The sequence below is a fragment of the Myotis brandtii genome, unplaced genomic scaffold (genome assembly GCF_000412655.1).
Source record: "Myotis brandtii unplaced genomic scaffold, ASM41265v1 scaffold179, whole genome shotgun sequence".
Lineage (NCBI taxonomy): Eukaryota > Metazoa > Chordata > Mammalia > Chiroptera > Vespertilionidae > Myotis > Myotis brandtii.
This window is the reverse complement of record NW_005356635.1, coordinates 1,339,513-1,351,782: the sequence shown is the minus strand read 5'-3', so window position 1 is coordinate 1,351,782 and position 12,270 is coordinate 1,339,513. Positions and strand designations below refer to the sequence as shown.

The following is a 12,270-nucleotide window of genomic DNA, read 5'->3' as shown; positions in this document are numbered from 1 at the left end:
ACTTTGTAGATTACTGCTTGACAGGAGGTAGAGATGCTTCTCCATCAGGCTGATGGAAGGGCTGGCAAGTGGTGCTAGAGCTGATCACAGGGTTACCTCTGGAGGAGAACAATTTGGGGCTCTGCAGTTCCGGCAAGACTAGCACAGGGATATTCTGAACTCACTCCTGTGCTGCATTAGAACTGAGCAGATCAGGTCACTGGCTCTCAGCTGGGAATCCAGATCAGGTTAGAAGAAGAAGAAAAATCGGGGTGAGACAGCTCTTAAAGGAGCAAAAGAGCAGAATCTGTTTATTTTGTGCACATTAGGGTTTCTCTATTCATCATCTGAATTTTAAAATGGTCTGTTTACTTAGAATAAATATTCCCAGAAAGTAAAAAAAAGAGTAAAGAATATATGTGTGTGAGTGTTTTGTGTGCATTGTTCCCTAAACACAACCTTCAAGACCCCTTTGCCTTGCTGAGAAATGTCTCTTTAAAATAAGTTAATTGTTGTTAATAGTAAATATTTTCTCTTTATTCTGAACTTATTATTTTCCCACATTTAGAAACACTTTGATGTGTCTTAAAAGTGTGTCTATGAGAATGTGTACTGTTGTCCTGGGGGGAAATGGGTGATGGAAATATCTTGTCTTCCCTTTAGCACAGGGATAATTAAATTTTAAAATAAAAAACAACAACTTAGTAACTGAATAAACAAACTGTATCAGCATCTGTGTATATTGTAGATACCTGCAAACTTTATTTGTAGTGCTCAGTGAGGAGGAAGGGGGAAGGGTGGATTGTGTGACAGGCTGTTGGCACCAGCTGTGGTCACAGCAGCCCTCATTGCTCAACTATCCCCAGTTGTGCCTTCCTGTCTGCCTACCTGCCCAAAATGATGCAGGGCAAATGGCAAGGCCCAGCCAGGAGCCTGGAACATGAGCTGCCAGCAGGGGAGACTTGTAGTTATGCCAAGGAGCAGTCCAGCAGTTGGCCTGATAGCGTGCCAGGGCAGGCTGGTGCTCTAGCCCCTGACATGTGTACCTGGTGTTTCCAACCCTCTTGCCATATGATTTCAATCTAGAGTCAAGAAACATACATACAACTTAAAAAAATAAGATATGCTAACCATCCATATATACAGAGTAGAGGAGGCATGTAGGCATTTTCCTATTCTGTGTTTATAAATATGCCTTTCATATTTGTTTCTAGTCATAGCTATTTGGCCTTATATTAATTTTGACAATTTAATTTCTTCAGATTTGGGGAGGGGGTTTATTCCTAAGATTTAATTTATAATTTATAATAGATGCCATGTTTTATGTAATACAATAAACACAAATCAGTCAAATGAAATATAAACATTTATACTCTTCTACCAGAGAACAATTCTGAGAGAAGGGAGTTCATAGGATTTCATGTCAGTCACCTAGGAAACTTGTACTGCCTGTGCGTGCAGGGCACTCCTGTTCTTGTTAGATTGCACTGTGATTGTGTGCTGGGCATGGCTTTGTGATGATTACCCTGGCCAAACAAGACTGAATCCTCTGTTACCATGTGCCTTCCCGATGTCCCCAATTCTGTGCTTGCATTAAGAGGATTGTTAACAATGCCTGTAGAATTAATAAATGTTGAGTGCAGGAGTAAAGAGATTTTCAAATAGTAAGCAAAACTTTTTTTGGTTATAATACTTAAAGTCCCCCACAACCCCACAGCATACATAAAAGTTTTTGTAACAGGCAGGAAAGAGTTGGTGTGCATTGTCAAGATTTGTTTTATGCATGTGTTAACCATGTGTGCATGTGTCCATGATAAAATGTAAATGAGTACTTTCTAGAGGGCAATAATGTAAAACCTATCAAAGTTTAAAATGTGCATACTTTTATTTTATACCCAGGAATTCAGTTCTAGGAGTTTGTTTGGTTAATTTAACTTCAACATACAAATACATAAAATACTAATTAAACTACTAGTAGTTTTAGTTTAAAACTAAAATAAACTTCCATCATTAATTCTTTTAAATAAATTAGGATATATACAAACAAAGCAGTATGAAGATGTTAAGAGAATAAAATGCATACTGACATAAAAAAATGTTTAAAGCATATTGAATTGTAAAAGTGATTTCTGGATCAGAAATATGCAGGACATTCATGTTTGTGTGAAATAATAATAACTTTTAAAACAAAGAAATTAGGTTAATTTTTACCATATCAAGTAAGTAGGATTAATTTAACCTATAAGAAATATAAACTTGATTTCCCAAGGTCCCTAATTAAGCAATATAAAATTATAGTTTTTAAAATTACTTGATCATTATCAAAATAATCAGTCCAATATGGGTGTGCATGGCTGGGCCCTGTGGCAGCCGAGTGGTGCCGCCCGAGTTGGTGCCCAGTGATTGTGACCTTGAGTGAGCGTCCCTCTAGGTTCTTACTGAAGCAGTCAGCACAGTGCAAGTGGAGGCTGCTGTGGGTGTGAGTGAAAACATTTCCTTTTCTGCACACATGTCGATAGAGGGTAGACTATGATGCTGGGCTAAAAAGAAATATGTGCGAACAAAAGGAGAGTCACTTCAGCTCCATATTCTCTCATAGCTTCAGGAAAACAACAGAAACTGGTTGGTTGTCCATAAAGGGGTTCCTGTTTTTCATTTGTTCTTGATTTTTCAAAGGGCATGTTAATATTCAAATGAAATGAATACCAAATATTCATTATAATTAAAAAATTAAAGTGTTTAAGTGATTTAAGGATGTGCTTAAGATGAAATTGAAATTACTAAGAGTTGTGCCATATTGTCTACTGAATATTCCTCCCTGGACACCACCACCCCTGGACAGATAAACACAGCTATAGTTACCTGGAGAATGACTGAGTTTCGGTGTGAATGACTCAAGTGTGACTACAACATGAGGTTGAGGTTTGGAGCCACCCTAAGATGCATATCCCTGTTTTCCTCTATAGAGATGGCACCAGGAGAGAGAATTCAGAGCTGAGTTCAACAAAATTCCTTATTTGATCTTCTTTAGTTCATATTTCCTTTAATTAATCTAAAAATCACATTCTTTTTATTTAAAAAAATGTTTATTGGGTACTTTTGTTGGCCAGGCATCTTCCTATGTTCTCTAGATCACGTTATTTCATAGTACTTGCCCCAAAGAACTAGAGGCTTCAGACCTAAGGCAAACAACAAAGTAAAGTCAGTATCTAGAATATTTGAATAAGAAACCTGGAAAGTCAAACAAAAATTACATTTTTAGTGAATCCTTAACTTTCTCGATGTGAATATTGGACAGATTTCTTTCCTTAAGGTTTGAAAACTTTTTACCATAATTAGGACCTAGTTTGATTTCCTCAAAGCTTTCTTCACTTCTAGTATAATTGAGATGCCTATACTTAATTAAGTGTCACAACTCCGATATAATTATTTCATGAATAATTGTATTAGCTGTCATTTGTTTTAATCACCATGCCACTTTGTATCGTCATTGATGACTATCTTAAAATATTGATGAGGATAAAATATTTTAATATTCAAATTAGTACCTCATGACAAAATATTATCTAAATATTTTTTTCTTATAATTATGTTTTCCTTTTTATTACATAGAGTACAGAACAGTTTGGGGATGTTTTCCTGACTTCCTATTATACCTGCTGTTAGTTGAAAGCAAAAAGGACATCTTTTTCAAATTATTTAATAATTTCCAATATACTCAGATTTGAAAATGTGTAGCCTTTAGAATGTTTGAAAACCATTCAGGGGCTTTATAGTAAAAATGTATCATTTTAATTTTTATTAAAACTAGAGGCCCAATGCACAAAATTCGTGCAAGAGTAGGCCTTCCTTCCTCCGGCTGCTGGCAGTGGCTTCCCTCTGGCACCCAGGCTTCCCTCCGGCCGCCAGCAGGCACCAAGGACCTGGGCTTCCCTTGCAGCCCCGGCTTCATCTGGAAGGTCATCTGGTCTAATTAGCATATTATGCTTTTATTATTATAGATAGAATATAAAACATTGTAGATGATCTGAGGAGGATAGAGGAAATATATCTAAAACTTTAATTCTTTCATTTGTAAATTATATGCATATGTCTATGTGTTTACATAATGTTTATAACAGAATACATAAATTAGAAATACTGAAATAAAGTATTAGAAATAAATTAACAAATCACAAACATTTTGGTATAAAACAGATGCACTCAGACATCCTATGGCAAGTGTGTAATTTTGGAAGCAAACTGTTTCTTATTCCAATGTTACTTGCCTGGTTAGCTCAGATGATTGGACCATAGGACAAAACTGATGAAGGTTATAGTTTCAATTTGTAGGTAGGTCAGTTAGCTTTACACTGTTTCACGGTCACATGGAGGGGCTAAATGACTTAGAAAGGAAATGTGGGTGCAGTACTGTGAATTCATCCCCTCTGCTGGGAAAACCACCCACAGCTCCAGTGCTAGGTTTGTGCCAATCCCAAAGTCATTAGTGTCAGGATGAAAAAAAAAAGAAAAAAAGAAAAACCAAAGAGAAAACCCTGACCCTCACAATACAAAAATTTAATGCTATGTAGCTCTCATTTCCATAATATAATATAATGACCTGCCTTTTCTTTTTATAGTTATAGTTGAGGGGCTCCAGCTGATCACCTGCCTGAAATTATTGCAGGCCTGGTGGGAAGCATTTGAGGAAGCATAGTCATGTTTTCATTTCACTAGGAAATCATTTAGCAAATTACTGCTGTTCTGTAAATTACTGTGCTGCATGACTTTCATACTGAGAAACTATTTCCTTTTTCTATAAAAATTGCAGATAAAAGATTACCACAATAAATAATCTGTATTTAAAATAAACCAATTTCTAGAATTTAGAGAATGTGACACACCGTTTCTCATATGGGAATATAAACAAATACATTTTTATTACTAATTTTAAAAACATATCCTCTGTTAAAGTCAGATTTTCACTTATTTTGTTTGTTTCCCTTTGAGATGATACATAAAGTTTTCTGAGGGTAAAATAACAAGCTAAGTACTTATTTTTAAAGGAAAATAGCTAATTTTGGAAATCATAGTACTTTAAACTAAGTTTTATCTTTAAGAGAACCCCAGAGTCAGTAATCAACCTAAATAGAACATGGTATTGAGAGCAGTTTTTATTGTGTCAAGTCCTGTGTAGATGTCAGTCTGAAGGGAAGTAACTCAGTAATTTTAATTTTGCAATGAAGTGATAGGCTCTAATATAATCTAGGGAAATAGCCTCACAACCATTCTAAGAGGATCACATTCTAAATATGGTGATCATTGCTGATGTGGCAGAAAGCTCACACCAGGCCTCGCTCCTCTGGTCTTTTCCAGAGACACTCGGATCGTGGAATTCAGACCTGGCTCATCCACTTCAGTGGCAATAAAGATAGACAAGCAGAGGCAGGAAGACATCTCTTCCTCAGAGAATGAGGTCTCACTTTCAGACCTGCTTTTTCACACACAAAAAAAGGGGGCTTGGAAACAAAAGTGAAACAGAGTCTCATAAAGACTAAGTAGATTTTCCCAAACTTAAAGGTTGTTAAGACTAATAAAGAAAAAATGCTTCATGGTAGCTAAAATTTTAAAATAATTATAATAGGTGCATATTGAAATTAAAGCTCCTATACCTAGAACCAGCTATAACATCACTGGATTTAAATATCTGATAATTGAATCTGTAATTAAAGTTGTGGCAAACCTGGAAAAAATTCAGAAAATGACATAAATTTGGTTTCATTGTTGCAAATAAAACCTTGGAGGAAAAAGTTAAAAGGACTGTTATGATTCATTTTGAAGATGAGTATAGTTAAGAAATGATTTTTATTATTTTTTCAGACTTTCTCAATCTGTGTTCCTCATCTAAACTACAGAATACTGAAAATAATTTAAGTGACTTTTCAATTCCTCCATGGATCGGACATAACTAGTATTATTCTAGATACATTGAAGAGAAGTTTACCCATTACATATAAGGCTGCCTTAGGGTGCCAGGGCTCAATTCTCTCTCACAATGGAGGTTGATAACAAGTGGATACACAGTGAACCATAAGCTAATGTCAGCAAGATATATATAGCCTAAAAAAATGCATTTATAAAGCAGATGTGTAGACTAGAATAAAGGGTGAATTTCTTAAAGATAAATTACTTAGCATTATATGAGTCTATTGAGGAAAATTACACAATATCCTTCTCCCAAAAATTTTGAAGGTGGGATTTATAGTTCTTCTGGCAAGAATGGGAGGAAGTATGTAGCATCTGAAGGCAGAGGTCTTGAAAAGTATGCTTCGTTCTTCCAGTTTGGGCTACTCAAATGTTGACAATGGGGGAGCCCTGAGGTTAGAAGGGGAAGAACAGAACATGCTGTGGGCTAAGAGCATCGCCTCTGTGAGGAACTCACTGTAATAATGCAGAGAAATACCCGTTCACTGGTGTCAAGAAAGGGAAAGAAACAATCCTCACAGTAACAGAAAGAATGCTGATGCTGAAGAATTCTTGAGAAAAAGTAAATCTTTATAGGGCTACTTAGGTTCTTTAGAAATACCTTTTGTTACATCTCTAATATTAATTTTTTCCTAACATATAATTCCAGTTGAATCTAGAATACAGATTTGATGACACATTACCAATATGAACATAAACAATTGTTATTCAGAACTACAAAGATATGGAAGACAAACTAAATAAAGCAGACTCGATGTGGTAGCTTACTACCTAAAGCAACCTGATTTCTATGTCTATTTTTTTATGAATGCACACATAGGAAAATCCTGAATACTCTGTTCTTTTATTAGTATTTTTTAAATTACATTCAATATTATTTTGTACAAGTTTCAGGTGTACATCATAGTGGTTAGATAATAATATACTATACAAAGTATCCCCCTGATATTTCCAGTACCCATCTTGCAGCATACATAGTTATCATATCATTGACTATATTTTCCATGCCGTATTTTACATCCCCATGAATATTTTTGAATACTGTATGTTTTATGAGTTAAATTCTAAGTAACTGAAGTCCCACTTTATTGTCCATAGTGATCTTTTATTCATTAATCCGCATTATCATGATTCAAAATCGCTCACGAAGATCATTATTAATGTGGACTCTACATTTAAACTTTACAAATGACTTTTTCTAATGTTACTTTAAGGAGTATTTGGACAAGGAATCAGTCACACTGTGGATACAATCTGCTTTCTTTGGCAACATTAATGTAAAATGCGAGTCCATATTGATCTTTGCTTATGCAGGCAGTTCACAAGAATTCCATGACATTGCAGGAGAGCAACAGTGGTTTGCTCACTTTGTCTTCTAAGAAAACAGTGGCTTGAATATTTGAGTGTAAATACCTTTTTTATAATAAACAAACATATCATTTACTTACAGAAGTTCCCATTGTAATGAAGTCCAGGTTGGAACAGTTAAAATAGCTCAAAGATGAATGAGTACATGAATAAAACTTTTCTTAGATCTGCGTAACTGCTGCCCTCTTTTCCATTTACAGCTATTCAAGAGCAAGAAAATGAATCTGTGCCCCGATCCTTAAGCCCAGACATCTCCTTAAATAAGTCACAGCTAGATGATTGTCCACGGGACTCTGGTTGTTACATCTCATCGGAAAATTCTGATAATAGCAAAGAAGACCTGGAGTCTGAAAATCTGTCTGACATGGTACAGAAGATGACTATCGCAGAAACAAGTGACTGAACACATTCTCAACTCTATACCCACATCTGCATCCCGTGTAACTCTTCCAGAGCTAAAAGGTCAAATAGGAAAGAAAGAGAGTATTTGAAGATAACAATCTAAAGTTAAGATGTTTTATTCTGAATTATTTTACATAAAAGTTTATATCTCTAACATTTCCAATTACTGTAAATAATATGTATATTTATTATTTTAAATGCTACATGTTAATATTTCACATGAGTTTATTAGAAAAGGTGTAATATAAGTCTTTAGTATGTGTGACATAAGTTTTATTTTGCAAGTGCAAAATAAAAAAAATTCTGCAAAATCCCATTTCTTCATACCTGCCAGTTTTGAATTTGTGTCTATTACTCCAGCAGTGGAGCCTGTGTCTGTTTAACCAATTATCCAAGCAATATTTACACTCATTTTTATACCTACTATAAAGTACAAGTTAATATTGGAGACATTTGATCCACAGTGTTTTCATTGTTTTTTGTTGATTTCTTCACTGTTACATGGTATAAAAGTATAGACAATATACTGTTAGTTCTGATTTAGTGAAATAAATTGTAATAATTGCACAGATGTTTTACCTTTAAGTGTAAATACTTTAAATTTTGAAATGCCCTAATTTTAAAAATAAAATGAACTATGTGCATTTGGTATTTTCCAGATTAGTGTTACTTTCATATTAGGCATTTTTATATTAGACATGCAGACAAAATATCTCCTACCAGACAAGGTTTTATAGTCAGTCCTCACTATATATATCTTATATAATAAAAGCTTAATATGCTAAATGTCTGGTCATCCAGTCATCCGTTCAACCAATCAAAGCGTAATATGCTAATGATATGCTAAGGCCGCTCTACCGCTTGCTATGATGTACATTGACCACTAGGGGGCAGACGTTCAGACCAGTAGGTTAGCTTGCTGCTGGGGTCTGGCCAATCGGGACTGAATGAGATGGGCCGGACATGCCCTAGAGCCCTCCCGCGGTCCCTCCCCTGCTGGCCAACCTCTCGCATCCCTCCCTGGCCCTGATTGTGCACTAGTGGGATCCCTCAGCCTGGTCTGCGCCCCCTCACAATCCAGAACCCCTTGGGGGATGTGAGAGAGCTGGTTTTGGCCTGATCCCTCAGGCCAGGCAGAGGGACCCCACTGGTGCACGAATTCATGCACTCAGACTCTAGTATATATAATTCCCAAATCAATTACCTCACCTCACTCTGTCTCCTGAGCGCCAGATCTGTGTTATCTAACTTCCTGAATACTTCTATGTATTAGTCAGCTTAAGTTGCCATAACAAAATACCATAAACTAGATGGCTTAAACAATAGAAATTTATTTCCTCACAGTTCTAAAGGTTAGAAGTCCAAGACCATGTGGCCAGCATGGTTGGGTTCTGGTGAGAGCTCTCTTCCTGGCTTGCAAAGAGCTACCTTCTTACTGTGTTCTCACATGACAGAAAGATAGAAAGCTTTCTGGTGTTTCTTCTTATAAGGACACTAATCCCATCATGAGGGCCGCACCTTCACAACAATTATTGCCCAAAGGCCCATCTCTAAATACCATATGTTGGGAGTTAGAGCCTCACATATAAATTGGAAGGGTGGCAGGGCATAGTTTAGTTCATAGTACTCTAGGAAGCTTTGACTCAACATACCCAAATCCTTGCTTTTGTCTACAAATTTGTCTCTTCATTTTTACTCCCAACCTACCTCTCTTTAATAGTACCAACATTCAGCCAGTTATGCAAAGAAGAAAATAATTTCTCACTTCATTTCACATATATCCTCTTCATGTAGATTCAATAAGTAATCAAGCCCTATGAGTCCTACCTGTAGAAATGCTTTTGTATTTATGGCTTTCTATACATTCCCATGGTTGCAGTCTTGCTTTGTAATCTCAGGATTTCATGTGTAAAATAGTGCAATAGCTTTCCAACTGATCTCTGTTCCACAAGTGTCCTCCTTCTTAACCCGTCCTCCACAGAGCCTCTAGAAAGATCTTCCAACATGCAAATCAAGTCATGTACTTCCCAACTTGAAATTGTTTGGTGGCTTCTCATCATCTTCAGTATAACATTTAAACTTTCTTCCAGGATACATAAGACCCTCCCCAACCATTTTTTACCCACACCTATGAGTCATATATTTCTTCCCACACCTCTCACTTTACACTATCCAGCCATAAAAATTCCCTAAATTCATGTGGGAACCTTGCCAGGGTCCCCGAATACTCAAGGCCAATAGGAGCACAGAGGCCTTGTTGTCAATAATCCAGAATGGCCAAGGCCACTCTGAGTATGAGCTTAATTGGGATGCCCAAGGCCAAAATACCATGAACAGCTGCAAAGCCACAGTGGTCCCAGGGTACACTGTGCCCTTCTGTAACCCATAAGATTGATGGCACTGTTGGCAACTAGCCTTCTTTGTCTCTGGAGTAATATACAGGTTACTGACCAGGAGTCTGAGAGAGAGAACAGCTGAGTAGAGGCTAGAGAGAGCTCAGAAAAGCAGAAGCGGTAGGCACAGAGGATGTAGGTAGCTCCTATGTGTGCAGGAGAGGCTAGAGAGCTCAGACAGAGCTGAGAGCTGGTACTGCTACAATGTAATGCTAAGAGCTCATAGAGAGCTAAGATATAGTCACCATGTTAACCAGCCAGTGTGCTGGATAGGAGAGAGCAGCTGGGCAGCAGAAGCTGCTGAGCCAGAGAGCTGAGATACCACTACGATGTGAGGCAATGAGTTTAGGGGCAGCGTGCGGCTGCTCAGATAATAGCTGTGAGTACAGACACTAATGCTGCTTTTATGGGAAAGATAGGTATTTACCAGCCAGTGTCTGGCTGCATGCCTGTATGGACTTTGCTATAAGGACTGTTTTTGTCTGATGGCTGTGTGGACACTGGCTTCTGCAATAAAGACTCATTCGTATATACCCACAACTTCTCATAGCTTCTCCATCTAAGACCCAGCATCCTAGGAGGTCCAGTCCCAGGCTGAGGGGCTCGGACTCAACACCTGTTACTAGTGAGCAGAGGATAAAGGAGGAATTTGGACTAAGTTCCCAACAGTTAGTACAGTGGGCAGGGTTCGAGAAGTCACCTGTCCTGTGCTTGTCATAGTCAAATGAGAGAATGTAGAAGCATATATGGACTCCAAGCCACTCAGAGCAGCAGAGCTGTGCAGTGCTCTTGCTGTCCCTGACAATTTATGATTCCCTTTGTGACTTTTTTTACATTATTTATTTTTTCTGGAAGGGTTCCTACTATTTTCTACATCCAGAAGCCTCCCCCTGTTTCCCATCTTAAGACTCACAGAAGTTATTCTGTGAAGCCCTTCTAGGATTTCCTTTGGTGTTCTCCTCTTCATCTGTCCAGAGCAACCTGTATCGCTGTTGATTATAGCACTTATATATTATACTTTATCTATTTGTATAACACTTCCCCTTCCATGAGACTGTGACCTTAATTGTGGAAGAGCCTCCTTAATCCCTGAAGCCTGGGTACAGAGTGAGCATTTAAAACGTTTGCTGTTGCCCTGACCGGTTTGGCTCAGTGGATAAAGTGTCAGCCTGCAGACTGAAGGGTCCCGGGTTCGATTCCAGTAAAGGGCATGTATCTTGGTTGTGGGCACATCCCCAGTAGAGAATGTGCAGGGGGCAGCTGGTCGATGTTTCTCTCTCATCAATGTTTCTAACTCTCTATCCTTCTCCCTTCTTCTCTGTAAAAAGTCAATAAAATATATTTTTTTAAAATAAAATAAAACATTTGCTGTAGTACCTTGAATATAGCAATGATTCCCGTATAACACATTCCCTATCTATAGTTAAATCAACTTACTCAACCTATAGGTAGATACTTTCCAAAGTGACATAAAAGCTTTTTAAATAAATAAATCATAAGGCCTTAGAAAAAAATAAGGAAACACAAAGTGTTATTTCAAATGCTGGGGAACAACATTACACTGTTCCTCTCTAAAGTATTTTCCAGGTCCATGAGATTTAGTCCCGTATGCAGTGCCCAGGTCAGAAGTGAAGCACATGCCTACCTCCCTCTCCACAGCAGGAAATAGTGTTTCAATTTCAAACTTCCAACAAGCTGCCTTCATCATCCTCCCACTCCTGCAATGGCTACTACTCCAAATAGGTTATTCTAGGGACTTACTGGGCATACCACAGCCACTGACCATAATTTTCTTTTAATTTTTAAATTTCTTTATTGATTAAGGTATTACATATGTGCCCTTATCCCCACATTACCCCACATATCCCCCACTCATGCCCTCACCCCCCCTATTGTCTGTGTCCATTGGTTAAGCCTATACGCATGCATATAAGACCTTTGGTTGATCTCTCCCTCTTACCCCCACCCTCCCCTACCTTCCCTCTGAGTTTGACGGTCTGATTGATGTTTCTCTGTCTCTGGATCTGTTTTTATTCATCAGTTTATGTTGTTCATTATATTCCATAAATGAGTGAGATCATGTGATATTTATCTTTCTCTGACTGGCTTATTTCACTTAGCATAATGCTCTCCAGTTCCATCCATGCTGTTGCAAATGGTAAGA

The 12,270-nt window shown here is 37.6% G+C and overlaps 1 protein-coding gene across 2 annotated transcripts in view; it reads left to right on the top strand.

The window, feature by feature from the left end:
- SAMSN1 (SAM domain, SH3 domain and nuclear localization signals 1) overlaps window positions 1-8,357 on the top strand; it is a 48,102-nt gene extending 39,745 nt beyond the window's left edge. For both annotated transcript variants that reach the window (XM_014537413.1, XM_005863447.2), the window contains exon 8: window positions 7,512-8,357. In XM_014537413.1, the coding sequence (XP_014392899.1) occupies window positions 7,512-7,714 (203 nt within the window). In that variant the 3' untranslated portion in view covers window positions 7,715-8,357. The remainder of the gene's footprint in view (window positions 1-7,511) is intronic.
- The last annotated feature ends 3,913 nt before the right edge of the window (window positions 8,358-12,270 follow it).